This window comes from Lynx canadensis, chromosome C1 (assembly GCF_007474595.2).
Source record: "Lynx canadensis isolate LIC74 chromosome C1, mLynCan4.pri.v2, whole genome shotgun sequence".
NCBI lineage: Eukaryota > Metazoa > Chordata > Mammalia > Carnivora > Felidae > Lynx > Lynx canadensis.
In genome coordinates this window covers 188,632,378-188,657,917 of record NC_044310.1, presented here as the reverse complement: position 1 = coordinate 188,657,917, position 25,540 = coordinate 188,632,378, and the positions used below count along the sequence as shown (strand labels likewise).

Genomic DNA, 25,540 nt, shown 5'->3' with positions numbered 1-25,540 from the left:
GTATAAATGAAATGAATAATGTATATATAAAAGTACCTAAAAATAGAAATATAATTTACTCTTTATGCAAGATTTTTATAAACCTATGTTAAATTCATGTGAGAAATCTGTCCAGTATCTTTGATAACAGGTAAACGTATATTATGTGGCCTATAAAAATAGTCTTCAGAAGTGCCAAAGCAACTACTTCCAGATACTACTTTATAGCTACTTGAAATATTTTATTACATTACCAACTACTTTATTAAACTTATAGTTAGGAGATAAAATTTACTTCTTCAACTGCATAATATTGTGTTATATCTAATAAACATTTTACTCTTAAAGTATGTTTAAAAATATTTTTTTAATGTTTTTATTTATTTTTGAACAGAGAGAGACAGAGCATGAGCAGGGGAGGGGCAGAGAGAAGGAGACACAGAATCCAAAGCAGGCTCCAGGCTCTGAGCTGTCAGCACAGAGCCTGACACGGGGCTCAAACTCACAGAGTGTGAGATCATGACCTGAGCTGAAGTCAGATGCTTAACCGACTGAGCCACCCAGGTGCCCCTAACGTATGTTTAATATGTATGTAATTTTAAAAGATGATGTAGCAACTTAAGTGTGGGGGAAAAAAGTTATCTGGAGCATGATACCTGTTCTTCTTCATTGATAGCAGCTATGTAACCCATAATACTTTGTATCTCTTCATGAGTTCCACCCTTGCACAGAAAATATTTAATTAGTCCATACAAAGAAGTCCTTATTGTTCGAATGTCATCTACAGACAGCTCACTGTATTTACAATCACTCCTGGAAAAGAAAGTAAAATGCGAGAATTGAAATTTAAAATTTTTATAGTTTAGTGCTTTTTATACACAAGAATTCATAGTATAAAAAAAGATGTGTCCATGTTTCATGGTATCTGTTTTTTCTTTTTAAGGAAAACCTTTTAAAGCTTGGAGTTGCAATGACAAAGATAAAAATAGTTAGAACAGCTTCTTTTATTTATTTACTTACTTACTTATTTATATTTTAGAGACAGAGCACACATGAGCAGGGGAGAGGGAGAGAGAGAGAATCTCAAGCAGGCTCCACACTCAGTGGAGCCTCATGCGGGGAGCGATCCTATGACCCTGGGATCATGACCTGAGCCAAAATCAAGTCAGACGCTCAACCGACTGAGCCACTCAGGGGCCCCTAAATAGTTTATATATATTTAAACAATACTAAGGAGAAGACACAGTTGTAAGTGCTTTACACATTCTTAATTCTTTAGTTTAATCCTCAAAACAACCATAGGGTGTCACAGGTTTATTATTTCCTTGTCACAGACACAACTTAAGCACAGAAATTTGAGTAAGTTACCTACAGCCAGTTGATGAAACATAAGATTCAAACCCAATATATGTGATACATTGTTCATCATTTTAACCTCCACATTTTCCTGTCTCTCTGAAGTTAAAGGATATTAGAATTTCTGGAAAATAAATAATGTAGAAATTCCAACCCAGTGGCAGGCAGAAAATAGTATCGAACTGAGAAGGAACAAGGACATCATACCCATAATAGATCCTAAGTGTATCTAGGAGAAATTGCACACCGTACTTCTTTCGGAAAACTCTCCTGCTGTCTTTGATGATGGTGGAAAGATACTGTATATGACCTAAAATACAAAGTTCACTCTTAAATGATATGCCTAAAATAAAATCCCACAAATAGTTATAAATTTCTAAAACAATTGTAAAATTTGATCCAACAGCCTGCTCTCTCACCAATTCGGAAGGGAAAATCTCCACGGTTCCAAATACGAAAGTCAAAGAGTAAATACTGATACATTTGTTGCAGGAGCTGCATATTTTTCTCTAATGATACCTGTTCAATTAGTAACTGAATTGCCATCAATACATTAACATCCATCAAGGCACTTGGCACCTGAAATCCAAACAGATGAGGGCTCTGTAAATTTCAGCTTAATTATCATTAAGCTACATTTAAATTACAAATGATTAATTCAGAATATCTACTAAGTATGAAAATCTCTGTTACAAAAATATAAACAACTTAAACTTTAATTTTTCCAATGTCTGCTAGAACATATTTTCCTAATGTCATATTCCTAAAATCATATTTAACAAAGATCCCAAATACCAATGTTAACAAAGCCCTATATATAAAAATTATACACTATTATGTAAGATTACTAATTCTTGTAAAAATGTGATTAAGAGTAGGATAAAATACCTGCTTGTGAAATAAAATTACATCCACTAATATAAATGAAGCCATAGTAGTGTAATTTAAAATAATATTTACCTAGTAGGAAAAAAAAAAAACCCTAAAGACAAACTGCTAATTACAATCATTAGCCACATCTGCAAATTTGTTAAATTTGTGCTCACCTTCTGAAGTAAGGCACCAAGAGTGGCAACTCCATGGGAGTGAATAAGATTGTCCTGGTTGATGGGATGTCTTTGAATAAAGTGTTTCACAATCAAGATAAATGTTGCAATTAGATTTCTCTCTAATCTTGACTCTGAGGAATTGTGAACAGGTCATTAATGATCATATTACTCTAAATAATTTTTATAACACATTTTCTATATCATAATGCATATAGTAACAAACAAGAATTTGGTTGAGCAATTTGCCTCCAAAGGTCACTTGCAGAATGCAAATATCAGAGAAAGCAGCAACTGCATATTGTATACTTGCATGCACATGGAAACATTTTTTTCTACCATAGGTTTAGCAATGCTGTTATATTTCCATTAACAGGAGAAACTGAGGACAATCAAGAGTAAAGCCAACATCTTAATTTTTTTGACTAAAGTATTAATGAACTTTTTGAATTACATTAGTAAAATTAGGGATGGGCTGCTTCAGCTACAAATGGTTAAATTTCTTCCTAAGGGTGGCAAGACATTTTAACCTATTTTTCAATTAATTCTCAACTTTCTCAATGACTATTGTGTGTTAATTTCATCTTAATACCTGAAGCCTTTGTGGAGGTCAATACCACCCAATCTCCTTCTACAGGTGTTACCAATTCAGAAACTGTACTTTCATTCATTCCTTCAGAAATCTGTCCTTCACCAAAGTGGCTGATTTGTTCCAACAGAGGAAACAGTACATTTAATCCACCTATACAGTTTATGATGTCCTGAAAAAGAAAATTACAATCTTTTAATCTTATAAAACAAGAGCAATTTTGTCATTTAACACCCGCACAGCATGTGTGACATTAAAAATGTGCTGAACTTTCAGGCAATGTACAAGATAGCCTTAAGCTAAAGGAACCTTAATTCAGGGAGATGCTTTGAAGAGTAGCCACAGGGTGGGAAGGTGCACAGGGCAGGGGACACCTGGATGGCTCAGTAGGTTAAGTGTCCTGCTCTTGATCTCAGCTCAAGTCTTGATTCAGGGTTGTGAGTTCAAGACCCATGTTGGGCTCCATGCTGGGCATGAAGCTTACTTAAAAAAAAAAAATGTAGCTAGGGGGAATCACCATAATTAATACTCAAGAAACACTATGACAGACCATTTTTACCACACCTTTGTTTTCCAAAGTTTAGGGATTCCAAACACAAGCAATTCAAACTTGACCCCATAAGTAGACTTTATAATGTAACACTAATGATATGAGGAAACAACTGTCATAAGGCAATTAAGTATAATAAACAAAATAAATTAAGAAAAAAATCATTTGGTGGTAGAAATATGACTGACTCCTCTACTTTTAGTTAACAAAGAAGTTGAAGTGGGTGCCTCTGAATGTCAAAATGACTATTTTGAATAGCTTAACAAAATACAGTCCATATTCTTTGACAAGTTAGTAATCTCTCTGGCCTCAGTTCCTTCATCTGTAAAATGAGGATAATAATTCCCACTTTGTAAAGTTGTTACCAGGATTAAGTAAGCTAATAAATGAAAATGAACTGGTACTACCCACCCAAGGTTAGCCATTATTAAGTGCTAAAATATTCTGATCTGCCATCTAGAAAGTTTCATTCTTTACACAACCCTCTTCATACTTTTTGTCTTCATGCTGATATTTTTTTTAACATTTAAAAAAGTATTTTATCTCTGAGAGAGAGAGAGAGAGAGAGAGAGCGCGCACACGCAAGCAGGGGAGGGGCAGAGAGAGAGGGGGACAGAGGATCTGAAGCAAGCCCTATGCTGACAACGGTGATCCCGATGCAGGGCTTGAACTCACAAACTGCAAGATCATGACTTGAGCTGAAGTCAAACACTCAATCACCCCTTTCATGCTGATTTTTAAAAGCTATGTATAGTAAGCAAATTAAGTTTTTGGATGGCAAGTATTTTTTTTTTCAGTTGTCACGTAACTTTTTTTGTGTTTGATTGTGCTGCAGTATAAAAATACAATGATCCTTTTCTTGTTAACTCTGATCCCATATGATTTCCCCATAGCTGTACCTCAAGGCACCAAAAATTACTTTGATTTTTAAGTATAATGTATGGCACAAATAATCAGCTTTCTACATATAAGTAATACATGAGAACTAGCCTTGTAAAACCAATCTTATAAGTGACAGCAAAAGTTAACTTATGAAAGGGCAAATGCTACATATCTTACTATTTTAACAGATATGATTAAGTGGTCTTATCTCACAAAGAGAAAAATACTTTATACCACATAACATGAGACTAACATTAATTAATGGATTCATTTTTATACAGGCAGAACTATCCTAATAATGTCTGTTCCACTGAAACAATAAGCATATTTGATTGGTGTTAACTGAGGACAAGATAAAATGGATTTTTTGCTGATTTATCAGCAAGTCCCCTTAAAATATCTTTTATATTTCTTTTGATTTTACTTAAGCTATAATTTCTATTTAAGAAGTATCTTTTAGAAATAGGTATCTCTGACTTGACTTTCACAGTAATCTAAATAATCTTTATTAATTTAGTCACTCAGTCAAAATGTTATTGCATATCCCTGTACCAGGCACTGGTGAAAAAAGCAGTGGTACCTCTTTTCAAAGTTCTTAAGGACTACTGGAGAATCAAGCTCTAAATTACCAAGCAAATTATTATTCATCACACTAAGTGAAATGATAAACTATTGTAAGTATTCATGACAAGAGCAGTTAACTCAGTCTTGGAAAATAAGCAGAGGCCTCTATATAGAACCAAAGACATTATGTCCAACTGTCACATATATATGAGGCACATCCAGAAGTCAGACAAGATATGACAGCTCCAGAGGGGATGTGGGGAAGAGGAAAAGTCACTTATCTTTAGCCTTAGGGAGGAAAGATCGAAGTATGTTAAAAGCTAATAGACGGGAGACTGTTGACAGAAGCATGTGATACAGGAGAAAAGGGATAATCAATGAAGTCTCTGAGAAGGTAAGGGATGAAATCTGTCACATAGTTTTAGGAATGAAATACCTTAAAAGTGGAGCAATGATTTTAAGGTAGTATTATTTTTCTTAAGGAAACTGTTAAACAGTTTAAGGAGGTAACTAAGTTTCAAGCAAATTAGTCCTTCAACTACTTAATTGTTTATACCTCAAACTGTATATCTTGCTTGCAAACATTTTCACTGAGACTTATTATTCAGATCAACCTGGTGGTGCTAAAAAGACAAATTCTTTAAAAGGATCTGTAAACTTACATAAGACGTTGCTCATCATTAACTTACCTTAATGTCCCAGTTCACTACTTTGTTTCCTGTTAATCTTCCATGCAAACAATTAGTAGATAAATCAAGACAGATTGAATTTTTGCAAGCCTAAGAATAAAAGGAAAATATGGCCAACAGCTAAGCACAATAAGGACAAAAACATAACTTTATATATGAAATATTTCACCATAATTTAAAATGATAAAATGCTTACAATATTAAGTTTAGTACTGCTATTCTCATTGCCTCTTAAAAGAATCAGGGACTAGATTCTATTTTTTCTTTTAAATATAAATTATTGTCAAATTGGTCTCCATACAACACCTAGTGCTCATCCCAACAAGTGCCCTCCTCAATGCCCATCACCCACTTTCCCCTCTGCCCACTCCCCATTAACCCTCAGCTTGTTCTCAGTATTTAAGAGTCTCTCATAGTTTGCCTCCCTCCCCGTTACTTTTTTTTCACCATTCCCCTCCCTCATGGTCTTTTGTTAAGTTTCTCAAGATCCACATATGAGTGAAATCTGACTGATTTATTTCACTTAGCATAATACCCTCCATTTCCATCCATGTTGCTGCAAATGGCCAGATTTCATTCTTTCTCATTGCCAAGTAGTATTCTATTGTATATATAAACCACATCTTCTTTATCCATTCCTCAATTGATGGAACTCTTTCCATAATTTAGACTCTTTCCATAATTCGTCTATTGTTGAAAGTGCTGCTATAAACATTGGGGTACATGTGCCCCTATGCATCAGCACTCCTGTAAGGGACTAGATTCTAAAGGACTCACTCATCAAAAGCAGGTCACTTCTACTTGTCACCTGATAGAAGAGCTATAGCAACAAGTTACTCACCCATCACTGGAGTTTACATTTTTTTCTCTTTCAAGAACAAATTGATGGTGGCCAGAGGGGAAGGGAAGGGAGTGAGGGTGGGGAGGGATGGGCAAAATGAGTGAAGGGGAGTGGGAGATCCAGGCTTCCAGTTATGGAATGAGTAAGCCACAGGGATGAAAGGTACAGCACAGGAAATACAGTCAGTGGTATTGTAATAGTGCTTATGGTGACAGACAAGAACTATACTTGTGGTGAGCACAGCACAATATACAGACTTGTCAAATCACTGTGTTGTACACCTGAAACTAATGTAGTATTGTGTGTCAACTAAACTTCAAAAAAATTTTGGGAGGGCGCCTGGGTGGCTTAGTCAGTTAAGCATCTGACTTGGGCTCAGGTCATGACCTTGAGCTTCAAGAGTTTGAGCCCTGCATCGGGCTCTATGCTGGAGCCCCCTTCCAATTCCGTGTCTCCTTCTCTTTGGCCCTCCCACACTCGTACTCTCTTCCTTCTCTCAAAAATAAACATTAAAAAAAATCTTTAAAAAATAAAAAAATCCTATAAAGTTAAAAAAATTAAAGTTTTAAACCAACTTATGCAAACAGCTTTTGGCTATTTATTTATTTTGAGAGAGAATGAACAAGCAGGATAGAGGAAGAGAGAGAGGCAAGTGGGACTCGATCCCATGGATCATGAGATCATGATCTGAGCTGAAATCAAGAGTTGGATGCTTAGGGGTGCCTGAGTGGCTCAGTCGGTTAAGTGTCTGACTTCGGCTCAGGTCATGATCTCACAGTTCGTGAGTTCAAGCCCCACATCGGGCTCTGGGCTGACAGCCTGGAGCCCGCTTCGGATTCTGTGTCTCCCTCTGTCTGCCCTCTGCTGCTTGCACTCTGTCTCTCACATTGTCTCAAAAATAAATAAACATTTTTTAAAAATTAAAAAAAAAAAAAAAAGAGTTGGATGCTTAACCAACTGAGCCACCTAGGTGGCCCAAGATTTTGAGTCTTTAACAAATTCAGTGTTCTATTCCCATGAGTATTTCCCTAGGCATAATTTCACTGGTACACATAATTATGTGATTAAAACGTGAGATACAGAAATCACAAAACAGGGCACCTGGGTGGCTCAACTGGTTAAGCGTCTGACTTCAGCTCACGGTTTGTGGGCTCAAGCCCTGCATCAGGCTCCATGCTGATGGTGCAGAGCCTGCTTGGGATTCTCCCTCCCTCCCTCCCTCCCTCTCTCTCTCTGCCCCTACCCTATCTCTTTGAAAATAAATAAATAAACCTTAAAAAAAAAATCACAAAACAGAAAAACATATGATATAAAATTCTAATCACAGGCATAAGACACTTTTCCTTCATGTTATAGACAATTCTGGATATATTCATATTAAGAGTCTAGTCTGCAATTCTAGAAATTATCAAATATATTTGTTAACTTCCATGAAGGATTATAAAGCATATAACTTCGCATCCAATCTGTGAATTTGCAGATAATGAAGCATCCTTGAATCCAATTACCATTCAAAAAAAAAAAAAAAAAACTACTACAAATTTTAGCATAAATGATGCATCATTGCTTTCTTCTTAAGGCAACTGAGAAAAAATGCTTTAATAAAACAAACGGAAACTGAGTTTACACTTAATGTAAACTATATTAGTCTCAAAGACAGAAATGTCTTTCTCCCATTACTACCTCAGTTTTGGTAGCGTGTATCTTTGACCTGTCCTCATACAATACAACTTCTAATGGCATGACTGCTTCCTGTCTCCTATCCCTCCAATCCAACTTTCACAATGCAGCTTGAGACCTTTTTCTAAAATGTAAACCTTATCATATTTTGTTCTTCTGCTTAAAATCCTATCCACTGCCTACTACTTAGCCTGCCATAGGAGGCTTGCTATAATCTGGCCTCTATGTGCCCTCTAATTTCATTTCCTGCCATCTTCTCTTCCTACTTGCTTAGTGCCCTAAACCCAAATATACGTAGATCCCAGTTTTAAAGTCTATGCCTTTGTAGGTGCTGCTTGTTACATGTGGCACATCCCTCCTCAGCCCTGCCTTTTAAAACACAAATCAAACCATCTTTGCTATGATATGAAAGAACTAACCACTCATGCCTTTATATTCTCACTATATTTTATACACAATTCCAACACAGAAATACTGTATAGTGGTTAAGGATATGCACTGAACAGACTGAATTCTAACTCCAGCACTACCATTCACTAAAATTATGAGGCTAAGCAAGTTGCTTATCTTTACTGAGCCTCAGAAAACCACAGCTCATAAAAGACACGGGTAATACCATACATCCCTTAGAGTTTTTATGAAGGTTAAGTGAAATAATACATATAAAACATTTAGCATAGTGCTTAATATTAGTGTAAATACCCAATAAATGGTAGCTAAAAAGAAAAATGCTCATAAAATTACATTGCACTCATTTTTTTTTACATATTTACTTCAGTTTGGGTTATAAGTTTCTTTTTTTGTTAATTTTTTTTGATGTTTGTTTATTTTTGAGAGAGACAGAGACAGAATGCAAGTGGGTTGGGGGAGAGAGAGGGAGGCACAGAATCCAAAGCAGGCTCCAAGCTCCGAGCTGTCAGCACAGAACCTGACGCGGAGCTCGAACTCACAAGCTGTGAGATCATGACTTGAGCCGAAGTTGGACACTCAACTGACTGAGCCACCCAGGCGCCCCTGGTTATAAGTTTCTTAAAGCCAGACACTGAATTCATCTTTAGATCTTAAAAGTTCAGCACAATTCTTGGCATGGAGAAGACACTCAAAAAATTATAAACAATGGATGGTTCAACACCTCTTACAAGCGATTACAAAAATGAAAAGCTGTTGACTCTCAGAAAATCTTCAAGAGCAGCTTTTCTCAAACTAGCATTTGTTAAATAAGTGAGATGAAAAAACAGAACGTGTTCTATGTTCAAATAACTGGTCAAAGAGTAGGATAAAACAAAAGTAAACTAAGTTTTTTCTAATAAGATTTTTCAAGTATATGATCAATCTCCAAAATGGATATACAGAATACAGCATTTCCCCAAACTCCGTTAACCACAGAACACTTTTTATCATGATATATCACTGCTTCAAGAAATATTCCTCCAAAAAACTGTTTTATTGAGTATTTGTCATACTGAGTTTCTTGAGGAAAAACAATAATACCTATTTTCTTATTAGAGAATTTTTACTGTTGGATCTTCCAACTACTGGAAGGAAGTTCCAACAGTAAAAATTCAACCTAATGTTATCAAGTTTAAATTTGGAAAGAGAATAAATATGACAAACATAATGCCACAAAGACTCAGTTAACTAACATGTATCTAGGACATGCTATTAAATATATCAGTGAGATTAAATTCAATTATTTCCTATATATTTAATAATAACAGTAAAAAGAAAATAAGTATATGATCTAGCCCCTGCCAAGAAAATAAAGTCTAGTTCAGTAAACAAACATACTGGAAAAACATTAGTGTTACAAAAGGCAAACACTAAAAAAAATAAGGGTCCTAAGAGACTTTATAACCAATGCAAGGCATGAACCTTGATCCAGATTTAAGTTTTTTAAAAGGCTAAACAAAATATTTTTGAGAAAGCTGGGAAAATCTGAATGAGTTATACAGTACATAAATTATTGATAATTTTCCCAGGTAGGTTAATAATTACATAAATACATAGCTACATTGATACCTATGTCAATGTGCCTTCACAAAGACAGGCAACAGGTGTCAACGGGTGTGGCAAAATTGGTAATTGGTGAATTCAGGTGGAGAGTATAGAGTATACATGATTTCACTTTACCATTCTTTCAATTCCTCTCTAGCTTGAAATTATTCAAAACAAAAAGTCAAGGGGAATACAAATGATAGGTGAATTTTATTAGGTCAGATATCACAAATAAGTATTAAAGTAATAAGTTATGACCATGTACTAGCTGGCTAAACTAGAAAAAAAATTCTATAGTGCATAATCTCACAAATAAAAGCATTTTTTGTGTCAGTGTTAACATTTAGTACAATTAAGGCAACTGATACTGTTTATGCCACTTTCCCTTTTCTTCTCCCAGTTCTTTCCCTCAGACTTTACGGACCTTAATTACTTTCACTAGGTAGGTCTTTGAGGGAAAAAGGACTATGCATGCTATGCATATAGGTAGTTTCTTTTTTCTCCTTCTGAAGTAAACATTTCATTTTTTTGGTTTGTTTTCTTGCTAGAATTACATTTAAAAAATAAACAAAAAAATGTTAACCATAATTCTGTTTAATCTCTCCTTCCCAAAAAGTGGGATAATCCAAGTTTAAACAGTTTCATTTACTGAAGTCAATTCATTAGTAAAACTTCCCACCACAACGATTCCTACTCATACTATATGATTCCTCACTCATACTACTGGGATGACATAATCAAAACATTTGAATCCTAGTTGAGAGTTGCACCTCCTCTTCCTTTGAAAACGAGTAATTTTTAAATTTAATTCAAGACTATCCTTCTCAATTAACCACTGAAATGACAAAAGGAACAAAAAAGGAATTTTAGTTCATAGCACAGTTACAAGTAGATACAGTCCATGCATTTACTCTCACCTTTGCAGTATAGTGAAGAAGGATGTTACCAGACAGGTCAGCCATGTCAGACTCTTGAAATTTCCAAGGGCTTAAACAGTTTGGACCTGAAAATTATTTACACACACGTACATAAACATCACTGAATATTTTTGGCCTCCTTGATTCTGTGTAATCAGAACAAAATTTAAAATTAAGTTGTTTCTCCCTCAGGCAAGTTCAAAAAGATCGAAATCATACTATGCATATTTTCAGACACAACGCTATGAAACTTGAAATCAATCGGAAGAAAAAATTTGGAAAGAAAATGAAAACTTGGAGATTAAAGAACATCCTACCGAAGAATGAATGGCCAAGACATTAAAGAGGAAATAAAAAAGTACATGGAAGCCAATGAAAATGATAACATGACAGCCCAAAGCCTCTGGAATGCAGCAAACGCGGTCAGAAGAGGGAAGTATATAGCAATACAGGCCTTGCTAAAGAAGGAAGAAAGGTCTCACATATACAACCTAACCTTACACCTTAAAGAGCTGGCAAAAGAACAGCAAATAAAACCCCAAACCAGCAGAAGATGGGAAATTATAATAAAGATTAGAGCAGAAATTAATTCTATTGAAATCAAAAAAACAGAAGAGATCAATGAAACCAGGAGCTGGTTCTTTGAAAGAATTAACAAAATTGATTAACCCCTAGCCAGTCTGATCAAAAAGAAAAAGGAAATGACCCAAATAAAATAAAAAATGAAAGAGGAGAGATCACAACCAATACTGCAGAAATACAAACAATAATAAGAGAATATTATAAGCAATTATATTCCAACAAATTGGGCAATCTGGAAGAAACGGAAAATACCTAGAAAAATACAAACTACCAAAACTGAAAACAGGAAGAAATAGAGAATTTGAACAGACTGATAACCAGTAAAGAATTAGTAATCAAAAACCTCCCCAAAAACAAGGTCCAGAGCCAGATGGCTTTCCAAGGGAATTCTACCAAACATTTAAAGAAGTGTTAACTTCTATTCTTTTGAAGCTGTTCCAAAAAATAGAAATGGAAGGAACTTCCAAACTCATTCTATGAGGCCAGCATTACCTTGATTTCAAAACCAGACAAAGACCCCACTAAAAAGCAGAACTATAGATAAATTTCCCTGATAAACATGGATGCAAAAATTCTCAACAAGATAGTAGCCAACTGGATCCAATAATGCATTAAAATAATTATTCACCATGATCAAGTGGCATTTATATGGGATGCAGGGCTGGTTCAGTATCTGCAAACAAATCAGAGATATATGATACTAATAAAAGAAAGGACAGAACCACATGATTCTCTCAATAGATGCAGAGAGAGCATTTGACAAAATACAGCATCCTTTCTTGATAAAAACCCTCAAGGAAGTAGGGATAGAAGGATTATAACTCAAGATCCTAAAAGCCACATACAAAAGACCCACTGCTAATATCCTCAATGGGGAAAAACTGAGAGCTTTCCCCCTAAGGTCAGGAACAAGACAGGGATGTCCACTCTCGCCACTGTTATTCAACATAGTATTAGAAATTCTAGCATCAACAATCAGACAACACAAAGAAATAAAAGGCATCCAAATCGGCAAGGAGGAAGTCAAACTTTCACTCTTCACAGATGACATGACACTCTATATGGAAAACCCAAAAGATTCCATCAAAAACCTGCTAAAATTCAGCAAAGTGGCAGGATATAAAATCAATGCACAGAAATCAGTGCACCAATAATGAAACAGCAGAAAGGGAAACCATGGAATCGATCCCACTTACAATTTCACCAAAAAACCATAAAATACCTAGAAATAAACCTAACCAAAGAGGTGAAAAACTTACATACTGAAAACTATACAAAGCTTATGAAAGAAATTGAAGAAGACACACCAAAAAAAATGGAAAAATATTCCATGTTCCTGGACAGGAAGAACAAATATTGTTAAAATGTCAATACTACCCAAAGCAATCTACATATTCAATGCAATCCCTATTAAAATAATACCAGTATTCTTCATAGAGCTAGAACAAATAATCCTAAAATTTGTATGGAACCAGAAAAGACCCCGAATAGTCAAAGCAATCCTGAAAAAAAAAACAAACCCAAAGCTGGAGGCATCACAATTCTGGACATCAAGATGTATTACAAAGCTGTAATCATCAAGACAGTATGGTACTGACACAAAAACAGACACATAGGTCAATGGAACAGAAGAAAATACTTAGAAATGGACCCACAAACATATGGCCAACTAAGCTTTGAGCAAAGAATATCCAATAGAATAAAGACAGTCTCTTCAACAAATGGTGATGGGAAAACTGGACAGCGACATGAAGAAGAATGAACCTGGATCACTTTCTTATACCATACACAAAAATAAACTCAAAATGGATGAAAGACCTAAATATAAGACAGGAAACCATCAAAATCCTCAAGGAGAAGGCAAGCAAAAACCTCTTTGACCTCTCCTGCAGCAACTTCTTACTCAACACATTCTCCAGAGGCAAGGGAAACAAAAGCAAAAATGAAGTACTGGGATCTCAGCAAGATAAAAAGCTTCTGCATGGCAAAGGAAACAATCAGCAAAACTAAAAGGCAACCGAAGGAATGGGAGAAGATATTTGCAAATGACATATCAAATAAAGAGTTAGTACCCAAAATCAACAATGAACTTACCAAACTCAACACACACAAAAAAGCAATCCAGTGAAGAAATGGGCAAAAGACATGAATAGACACTTTTCTAAAGAAGACATCCAGATACGGGTGCCTGGTGGCTCAGTCGGCTGACTTCGGCTCAGGTCATGGTCTCACGGTCTGTGAGTTCGAGCCCCACATCGGGCTCTGTGCTGACAGCTCAGAGCCTGGAGCCTGCTTCAGATTTTGTGTCTCCCTCTCTCTCTGACCTTCCCCCGTTCATACTCTGTCTCTCTTTGTCTCAAAAATAAATAAACATTAAAAAAAATTAAAAAAAAAAAAAATCCAGATGGCTAACAAGAGACATGAAAAAAATGCTCAATGTCACGCATCATCAGGGAAATACAAATCAAAACCACAATGAGATACCACCTCACACCAGTAAGAATGTCTAAAATTAACAACTTGGGCAACAACAGATGCTGGTGAGGATGCGGAGAAAGAAGAACCCTTTTGCATTGCTGGTGGGAATGCAAACTGGTGCAACCACTCTGGAAAATATGGAGGTTCCTCAAAAAATTAAAAATAGAACTACCCTATAACCCAGAAATTGCACGAGTAGGTATTTATCCAAAGGATACAGGTGTGCTGTTTCAAAAGAGCACATGCATCCCAATGTTTATAGCTGTGCCACTGGCAGCACCAAAGTATGGAAAGAGCCCAAGTGTCCATCAACAGATTAATGGATAAAGATGATGTGGTATATATACATAATGGAGTATTACTCGGCAATCAAAAAGAATGAAATCTTACCATATGCAACAATATGGATGGAACTAGCGTGTTTATGCTAAGTGAGATTAGTCAGAGAAACAAATACCCTATGACTTCACTCATATGAACAATTTAAGATACAAAACAGATGAACATAAGGGAAGGGAAACAAAAATAATATAATAACAAGGAGGGGGACAAAACATAAGAGACTCTTAAATACAGAGAACAAACTAAAGGCTGCTGGATGGGTTGTGGGTGGAGGGATGGGCTAAATGGGCAAGGGACATTAAGGAGGACACTTGTTGGGATGAGCAGTGGGTGTTTGTTACGTATAGGGATGAATCACTAGATTCTACTCCTGAAATCATTATTGCACTATATGCTAACTTGGATGTAAATTTTAAAAAAATAATAAAAATAAATAAAATTAAAGTTATTTAACAATATGAATTCTGTAAATTACTATTCATACAACATTGCCATCAATTTTAACAGATGAATAACGAGAATGACACAGATAATATTGTACATGATATTTGGTTGTTTTTCTGTTTTTTCCTTTTATTAAAGAGAGCTTGTTAAAATAAATAAATAAATACATAAATAAATAAATAAATAAATAAATAAATAAAATTAAGCTGTTTCAAGCTATTCAACACAGTTAAACCATACTAGCCAAAATGAACTTCATTTTGGTATCACCTTCAATTCATCTAAAACCTAGAAAAGTTGTGGGTGGTTCAATATCCACTATAGAAAGGAAACTTTATACAGCATTAAAAACCTAATATCAAATATAACAAAATTTACCTATTAATTTATCTAATGTTAAGTAATTTAAGTTTAGAAGAAAAAATAACAGAATAACCAACAATGTGAAAAGATATCACAGAAATTGAATAGTAAATGAATAGTACTAAAAAAAAAAAAATGCAAATTCAAACAAGGTTCCACCTTACATCAATAAAAGGAGGAAACAGTATTGACCATTCCATGTGTGTGTTTTTTTTTTAAGTTTATTTATTTATTTTGAGAGAGAGAGAGAGAGCATGGATGGGGCAGAGAAAAAGGGAGAGAGAGAATCCCATGTAGGCTCCACACCATCAGCACAGAGCACAATATGGGGCTCAAACTCACAGGTCAGTTCTTAAATATTATCAACATACATGTAAAACACTATAATTATGTGAGGGATGCAGGTGCTAAATAACCTTGTGGCAATCATTTTGTAATATACACGTCTATCAAATCATTACACTGTACATCTTAACACTGTACACGTCTATCAAATCATTACACTGTACATCTTACGTATGTTTTATGTCAATAATATCCCAATCAATTGAGGGTGGGCGGACAGGGAATGTAGTGGGATTTTTCTTCCCTTTCAGCTTCCATTACAAATACAAATACACTCTTCAGATCAAATATATTCTTCAAAATATATGTAGGCAGCAAAAAAAAAAAAAACAACTAAGTTTAAACAGTATGACTGTACATGCTCACCTGCTAAATACAATGCCTTCACCTGAGGAGGCTGTAGTCCTTCATAAAATATGATAACAGACCCTAGCTGGCCCTCCAGAGATGTGGGACATCCCCATTCACTATCTTGAGTTCCAGCTGATATCAATTTGGTAATCAATTTTGATTTTTCAAGTGTTCCTCCCCAGGAGGCTGATGACAGAATTCCACCAAATGATGTCCGATGAGGGATAATGGGGGAAGAAAAAGGTGGATCTGGGATTTGGGATGGTGGAGGAGTGGTGGTTCTTTGCCCAGCTGAACCAATGCAGCAGGAAATAAAAGGCTAAAAATTAAGAAACAAACAAAATAAATTACACCATTTTAACTATATCTCGATCTTCAGATTGAAAATAAAACAGCACATAAAATTAAAAAAACAAATAGATGGAAAATAAATTGTAAGTTTTAATTTTATTGGATCATAATGTGTGCATGTGTGTGCATACATAAGAAGCCAATGAGAGATGTTACTTTTGGCCTATGGGATTTGGATGTGTTACTTTTATAACTCACATTATATCCTTCTGTAAATTTTGAAATTTTAATGAGTATTTTTAAAAACTTTAACAACTTTACTATATTCTAAAATAAAGGAAACTACTTTTCTCCCTTAAAATTTATAAACAGAACTACACATTAGTATAATAACACTAATTACAGGCTATCCTAAAATGAGCATCAGGATGAACATCAATAAGAAACTACTAGAATCAGAGAAGCACCTGGGAAATAACAGATTTCATTACCTTCAAAAAAGGCTCTTTTAGAATTATCTAAGAATTCTCAAAGAACTTTTACAATAATATTTTTTTTCCATTTCTAATACAATATGTAAGCAATCTTTATTTTTGATTTTTTAAACAGAGCTATTACAAATTGCAGCTTTTATTTCTGATTCTTTTCCCCAAATAAATTTTTGAAAATAAATCAGTGTGCTATTTCCCAAGCTTACATCCTACAATCCTGACCTGTGAATCACTGCTACAATAATATTCTTTAAGAATCATCTCAATAAGTTCCATCTTATATTTGACTACAATGTAAAGGCTTAAAGTTTCTTCATTACTGTTTCAAATTCAGTGAGGATGGAAAAGAGACCATCATAATAGTCTCTAAGTATTTTGTACACTTGGGAGGGCTTTATTATTATTTTTCTAAAGATTTTATTTTTAATTTTTTAAAGTTTTTTAATTTATTTTGAGAGAGAGAGAGAGAGAGTGAGAGAACACACTAGCAAGGGAGGGGCAAAGAGAAGGAGAGAGAGAATCCTAAGCAGGCTCCACACTTGCCAGGCTCAACCCCAGGAACCATGAGACCATGATCTGAGCCAAAATCAAGAGTCTCAAGAATGAGATGCTTAACCTACTGTGCTACCCAGACATCCCATGGGTAGCTCTCCTCTATTAAATTTCTTTGGCTTTCCCATTTTAGGTCTTTTTCTCCATAAGTTTTTTATTACATTTGTTTCTTCTTTGAGTTGTTTTTCTTTATTACATGTTGTCCAACTTCATCTAATAATGATAGGCTAACAGTATTAAATATTAACTTACTGTATCTTAGAACATACAAAACATTTTAAAATCCCATGGTCCCATAACAAGTAGATAAGGTGTGCTTACTTCATTCATGGCAGGAAATCTGAGAGGGGCAGAGACCTTCTGCTGTCCGTTGTCATAGATATAGACAAAGCTCTGACCAAAGGGTCTTTTTCCAGGCATGTGAACAATGGTTATGTTGTGCTAGTAAAGTAAAGCATACATTTAAAGACTAAAATTACATTAAATCTTTGGAATGACAAATGTTTTCAGAGTATTACTCAATAAGTTTGTGTGAATAGCAGAACATTGAGATTAAGCATAATTAAATGCTGGTTAAAATTCTGTTCGTAAGAGTGAATGACGATTTTTTCTGTAGTACTACAAAAGCATTTATATATTGTTCTAGCAACTTATACACAACTGTAACAAAGTATCTTTCCTGTATTTTCCAAGTCTGAGTATTCTTTAGAATCATTTTCCTAATGAGAAGCATTTTATACTTTAAGAAAAGCAAGAGAGATGCATCGCTATTAATAATTTATGTTCTCATTTTAAATTGAATTCCTAAACCAAATCTGATTCTAGAAAACATGAAAGAAATGGAAATATTTACTTTTAATTTTTTAGGAGAAAAATTATTATCGCTGAGTTTATAATGAGGATGATAATGCTATTAACTTCCTTATAAATTTCAACATAAGCAGAATTATGAAGTGAAAATTAATCAATGCTGAAAAAGGAGATAATTCCTGATGTACATTCACCAAATGTGTGATTTTAAAGAAAAGAACCAAAAAGTTAAATGTGATGTCCTAAAACCTTACCCAGAGGGAATCACAGAAACTGTGGTCAGGAAGCATAACTGCAGCATATTCTCTTTTTGTGCACACTGCAACAACCAGCATACCTGAATGGGTAATAAAAGCTTCAAAACCCATGCCACTTCCTGTAAAAAAGCTAACAAAAATATATATTATCAGAACTTTTGAAGTCAGTTCAGTTTTATCACTGAATACACACAAAACCGTAAGATCATCATGAATATCTTTATCAATAATGCTGTGGCTTACATTCTATTGCCACACATCAGTCCAACCTCATATCAATGGTAATTCCTAAATCTTTTATGGGCTTAATGGTTTAACAAATTATAAAAGGTAGCCAGAAGAGTGGAATTCCATTATCAAACAAAAGTAAAATGGTAAATTTTGAAGATTTCAAAATTCTTTCAAATAGGATTCAGAAAGCATGAATAAATGTCTTAAAAATCACAAGGCATTAAATTTATTTAAAATTATCAGTTACCAAAGTAACTAAGTTTGGATGTACATACACATAGGTTTTGTGATCCTTCATATAAATATAGAGCACCTTTAATGGAACATAGAGATCACCATTCATTTTAAAATTTATTACACTTTTTTCTCCACTTTTATCATACTTTTAAGAAGGAACTTTGTTTCCAAACTAACCAAAGACCTACCAAAATATTTGATGTATGTAATCAATATCATGAAAGCGATAAAACACTTATAATTACGCCCTAAGGATAAAGCGGTTTCAGCTAAACTGTTGTACATTTAAAAACTAGATGCTTGAAAAGCTTTTTCCTGTTTGAGAATTACAGCATATATTGTTATGACAGTATTCATTTATATTCCATAACTTGTATCAGTACCTGTACAATTGTTTTCTTTTTCCTCCTTTGTTAGCATTGCCAAGAGTCAACTGATCCTGATCTAAGCAAAACCAAGCATTGAAAGAAAAGGCAGACCCTGGCCATTTCTGTATGGAAGGCACAGAGATTCCTGCCATACTATGTGACAAATTAAAATACTGCAGTGCGCTTTCTAGACTTTGTTTTCGGGCCATTGTCAGAATTGCTCGAGTCACAGGAGTAGTATAAGGGTGAATATACTCAGATTCATCCACTCTCAGCAATCTTAGCAGCTGACGTATTTCTTCTGAGCTCACTGACTGACTCCCCAAGGAACCATGAAGTGCAATCAAGTTCTCAGCACAAGTTCGATGGAGGGAAGAATGGGAACCAAGGGTTTCAATGATGTGAATTCCCATGTTTGCATTGACACAAGTAGTTCGACTCTGCCTATTAATACAACAAATTCTTTTCAGCCAATCAGAAATGAAGATTTGCAGATCATGGGATTCTAGCTCTGGAAGCCACTGGATAAGAAGCAAGAGAGGCTGGACATTACTAATGCCCAAAATCCCAACTGAAGTGTGGTCACCCTCTACAGCCTATAAAGCAACATAAAAGACAAAAGGTTAGTAACCATTTTGGATATGGAGATAATGGAACTTGTTTAATACAGCGAAAAAACTCACCATATTCATAAGTTCTTTAAGTAGTTCTAGCGGTGGCTGACCCAGGGATTTTAAAACCTCAAACATATGTGTATAACCAATTCTTTCTTTAAATACTTCCTAAGGGAAGGGAAATAAACACATCAAAACATACTTTCAAAGACTGAATTTGTTGATTATTTAAAATGTTGAATAATACCCATTTCAGTTAATACTGAAAAGACTGAGTACAGTATTTGCTTCTTAAATCACATCTTCATCTTTTTTTAATTAAAAAAATGTTTAATGTTCATTTATTTTTGAAAAAGAGAGAGAGAAAGAGAGAGAGAGAGACAGAGTACAAGTGGAGGACGGGCAAAGAGAATGAGGGAAACACAGCATCTGAGGCAGGGTCCAGGTTGTGAGGTGTCAGCACAGAGCCCAATGCGGGGCTTGAACCCATGAGCCGTGCATGAGACCATGACCTGAGCTGAACTTGGACGCTTAACCTTACTGAGCCACCAGGCACCCTCTAAAATAGATTCCATAGGTCTTCTGAAATATGATGTGACAATAACCTACCAAATGTAAAATAAATGAAATTAGCAATAATTGTATAATTGTATATTATAAAAATATTATATAAATTTCAGATTAGGGTACAACCACTTTCATCTTCACTTGATTTGTAATTAGTAAAGTATTACATGAAGTCAAAACAAAAATGGCAAAAAAATGAGAAGACTTTGGGGTAACAGGAGCCAGGCAGCAGTCTCAAAAGACTAGAGTCCTGGCAATTTTGAGTGGTGACAGAAAAAACTGGGTAATTTTCTCTCTTCTTTTTGTATCTAAATGGATTGAATTTATCTCAAACATCAAGTTCATTTTAGAAAGGTCTAAGTCATATGTATTTTTGAACTAGTGGGCACACAAAGTCATAAAGTAAAATAAAAAGACAACAAAAATCTAGTAATGCTAAACTAGTCCAGTAAATCAGGCAAAAATGTATACACTTTTATTATAAAATTAAAAGATGTAAACAAAATGAGTAAGACTGGTTGTCTCTAGGGAGAGGAACTAGTTGGCTGTGAGCCCAGTGGTAGAAAGAACATTTTTTTCCAAAAGGTATTTTTTAATACTAATTCAAAGGGATACATGGACCCCTATATTTATAGGAACTTCATGTACAGTGGCCAAATTATGAAAACAGCCCAAGTGTCCATCAATTGATGAATGGATAAAGAAGATGTGGTATATACATAAAATGGAATATCTTTTTTAATTTTTTTAACGTTTATTTATTATTGAGAAACAGTGAGAGACAGAGCATGAGCATGGGAGGGGCAGAGAGAGGGGGAGACACAGAATCTGAAGCAGGCTCCAGGCTCCAAGCTGTCAGCATAGAGCCCGACATGAGGCTCAAACTCACAAACTGCAAGATCATGACCTAAGCTGAAGCTGGACGCTTAACCAACTGAGCCACCCAGGCAACCCCACAAAACAGAATATTAATCAGCCATAAAAAAGAATAAAACCTTGCCATCTGCAACGACATGGATGGAACTAGAGAGTATTATGCTAAGCAAAAGCAGTCAGTCAGAGAAAGACAAACATCATATGATTTCACTCATATGTGGCATTTAAGAAAACAAAACAGGCAGAGAACAAACTAATAGTTACCAGAGGGTAGATGGGTGGAAAGATGGGTTAAATAGGTTATAGAGATTAAAGAGTGCACCTGTGATGAGCATGGAGTATTATATCTGTAGTAAATGTATCTGTAAGGAATTGCTGAATCTCTATATTGTATATCTGAAAATACTACTACACTGTATGTTAACTAACTGGAATTTAAATTAAAACTTAAAAATCTAATACCTATCATTTTTAAAAAGGTATTTTTAACATAACCTTTTGAATTTTAAACCATGCATTACATAATAAAAAAAATTATATCTTAAGACTTGAACATCACTTGAGACTTGAGTTTCATAATACAGTACAGCTAATTCATTATACTCATAAACCAATTACTTAGAACTTAAAATGATTTTTTTTCCCTTACAGAAACTATTGTAATTAGAATTAGATTCCCAAGCAGGCCTGTAAAATTGTAAAAGCTGTCTAGTAGGCATCTAACCATAAGCTACATATGGCAACATTTATAGAGCAAACATTAGTGTCCTAGTGGAACCAATGGAAAGTTAGTAATACTACTGAAGGCATGGCTTAGGAAACCAGGAATAATTCATTCATGTCTGCTACTAAAAGGTAAAGCATGAAATACATTACAGGTGGTAAACAGAAGGTAAAATATCATCATCATCATCATCGACACTGAGATTTATTAAGCACTTACCATGTGCCTGGCACTATAGGTTTACCACTTTACACAGATGATCTCACTAATCCTTAAAACTATTCAATGACGAAACTACTAGCACAAATCAGCATAAATGGACAACAGGACAGAGTTAGTAGTTGTGAATGAGACAGAAAGAAAATCCTGAGGTTTGGTAACAGAGAAGCAGAATTTCCAAGGCCATTGTGAAAAACAAGTCCCAAACTGATAGGGCTATTCATGTGAAAAATTTTCTCACAGTCTAGGCAGTCATAAACTGAGCAAAGAGTGAAAGAGTGATTATTTTATTAATGAAGAAAAACTATGATATAAAATTTAATTTTTTAAACTCACTAACCATAGAATCACTTAAAATGATCTTTTCAACAGCAGTGCTATCTTTGTTTACTGACACTGTAAGTCTCTATTAGCTTACAGTTCTATCATATAATTATATGCCTATCTTATAATCCAAAGCAGTCCCCATAGGCGTTTGTCTCAAAAGTTAACAGCAAATGATTCCTATACTGAGATAGTTTGTGAACTATTTCACTTCAGGTATAACACCAAATGTATTATATATATACTTTCATACATTACTTTGGGGATTTCATAGTGAAAACTGGCGTATCTAGGATAACATTTTTGAGCTTGAGGATTTTATGTTTCACCTTAGCAGCTGGAGATTTATTCATTACTGCTGTCAAAGCCTTAATGGTTGATACAGCCAAACAATCCAATTGCCCCTGAAACACCTATCAGAGAGAAAAAAAAATAAAAAGGAAAGAAATTAACAACGTGTTCAAGATTTGTATTTAGTTAGGAAACCTTTGTTCTGAAAACCTGAAAAAATAATTACTTAACATGCAATACATTCCTCTTACAATAAAATAGATTTCTGAAACACTATACCTGCAAGAAAAGTTACCTACTTGACGAAAATAAACCATGTGTCAAGAAGGATAAAGCTACATTCACTCATCACTTTGAAATGTTTTGGGAAAAAAACCAAAAACCGAAAAGAACACAAGCTTAACACATGCTTTTAAAAATAATGGACAATCTCCAGAGGAAGGGAGAAAGATCTATCATTGAAAATTCTATTATATTTTAATTTCCCTTCAAAAATACACTGAACTTCCTAGCTTTAAATTTCATTAGCATGTATAATAAGGTATTTAAAATGGTGTTGTCTATTCGGTTTCCAAGCCTTGTGTTATAATTGAAATGGTATATTTATTTACCAATCAATCACACTTGCAAGCAAAAAGGTATACCTATTTTTACATAAGATGCAGAATTTGAGGTAGAACAGAAAATGAAATATGTATCTATAAGTATTATCATGTTTTTGAGTAGGCAAGCTTTAATGCCAAAAACTGTAAGAAAAAATAAAAAGCAGCTTCATTTTGTCTATTTTGTATAAGCTTCATCATAAAGAGAAGTGTTAAGTTTCAGAACAGTGCATTTAGAGACAAAAGGTGAAAACAAAATACAACATTAACATTAAAAAATTGAATATGACTGGGTTATATCAGCAGGCTTAATGAACCATGAAAGCCTTACATGAGAACTAGAAAGCTGTAAAAACTAACAGTTCCAAAAATCTGCTTTTGGTAATATTACTATGACTTAAAGGCAGTCACTTCATGAGTAGGATTTTCCTCTCTCCCTCCCACTAAAAATGATTTAAGGGACTGATTAGATCTTTGTCATTTTAAGCTAAGCTCTACCAATTTTAGGCAAGTTATTTAAGCCAGTATCTTGATTTTTGTTGATGTTGTTTATTAAACATTATTATATATACCTATTATATGTGTAATAAACATACTATGCATTAATAATTCTGTATAGAGAATTTCTTATAAATAAGATCTTTCCTACACTTTGTCCAAAGACTAGTCATCACAGTACCTACAATTAGGAATACTAACATAAACCTCTGAGAATATCATTGTAACTGTTTTATTAATCTATATAGGCCTTGAGAGGGACTAACATTTATAGAGAAATCTAAAATGGTACTCTGTAATTGGTATTTTACATCCAGAACAGAAAATAATCATCATATCTATACCATAGCTCTATTTATAAACCTGGATATTAAGATAATATTAATAAAAGACATCATGAAAGCTCTCTCACAAACATTTCAGGAAAGAAAAATAACAAAGCAATTTTTATAGGTAGTTTTTTCCAAAATGAATTACCTAATGCAGAAAAGCAACAAAAACTGCTTATTTCTGCCTTTTACCCACATAGAGGTGACTTTCTACAAAAGACAACAGTTAAGTTTTATGCTAAATTAAAGAGAGTTCAGCGTCTTCTTCCCTTCCTCCAGGATTCAGGTTGTCCATTGAATTATAATCATTACTTGTCAACAAGAAGCAAAGAATCAAGGTATTAAAACTGACCATACATATTCACAAACAAAGCCCTAAGGTCCCAATACACCACAATGCTTAGAAAAAGAAGCTCCCAAAATATGAAGTCACCACCACGTTGATATTGGGATCCCATTCCTGTACTTTATATCTCCTCAAATTGACAAGAATACACACATACAAAGATGGAATACTGTTGATCATTTACATCAACCACCAAGATTTCAACAGATTTATCTTTTAGATGAAAAAAATTTTTAATTTTTTTAACAATTTTAAAAAGTAATTAATGAACATTAGGATTAGATAGTGTTGGTGTATTTTAAGACATAAGAAGAAAAGTACAGGAATAGTTGCTCCCACTGACTGATTTTGGACTTCAGCTGAAACAAGATGCAGGCTTTGTAGATACCTGGTCCTCATTCATTTCTGTCAGTAATTTGTTGGCAAGGTCTTTCTCGTTCTTGTCTGCCACCTTATTGTTAGCATTTAAAAATAGCTGTTAAAAACAGAGATAAGAATAATGGAGAAAGAACATTAAATTGTTACCTATAAGCAGAAATGAAATTTAATGGATTTCCATGTCTCTTGAAAATAAATCCAAGAATCCATTCGTGAAGAATACTATTTTAAACTGACAATCAACTATTCACTTTTTGGATTACAAACTAACATTAGGTCATATACTATACAATAAATTGGTATTTATTTCTCTCTTGGAACTGAAAATTACTAAAATAATAATAGCAACAAGTAAATTAGTTAATATTCCTAAATTCTTAAAGAATTAGCAGAAAATGTCTCATAGATAAGAAGGAAATTTGTTAGTGAGACAGATTAAAGATACTGTAGTAAATAATGTACAGTGAGGATTCTGTAGTCAAGTATATTTGTAGAAGCTAACCTACCTTTTAAAGTTTCTTTTTGAAAATACTTCCCAGACT

The 25,540-nt window shown here is 34.3% G+C and overlaps 1 protein-coding gene across 1 annotated transcript in view; it reads right to left on the bottom strand.

The window, feature by feature from the left end:
- Positions 1–25,540, bottom strand: part of NBEAL1 (neurobeachin like 1) — a 175,103-nt gene that overhangs the window by 94,203 nt on the left and 55,360 nt on the right. The window contains 14 exon segments of the mRNA XM_032594462.1: positions 636–792; positions 1,543–1,645; positions 1,755–1,914; positions 2,382–2,515; positions 2,974–3,142; positions 5,656–5,745; positions 11,089–11,174; positions 16,009–16,312; positions 17,649–17,768; positions 18,392–18,524; positions 19,246–19,826; positions 19,914–20,012; positions 22,884–22,967; positions 25,009–25,095. Coding sequence (XP_032450353.1) covers positions 636–792; positions 1,543–1,645; positions 1,755–1,914; positions 2,382–2,515; positions 2,974–3,142; positions 5,656–5,745; positions 11,089–11,174; positions 16,009–16,312; positions 17,649–17,768; positions 18,392–18,524; positions 19,246–19,826; positions 19,914–20,012; positions 22,884–22,967; positions 25,009–25,095 — 2,307 coding nt within the window.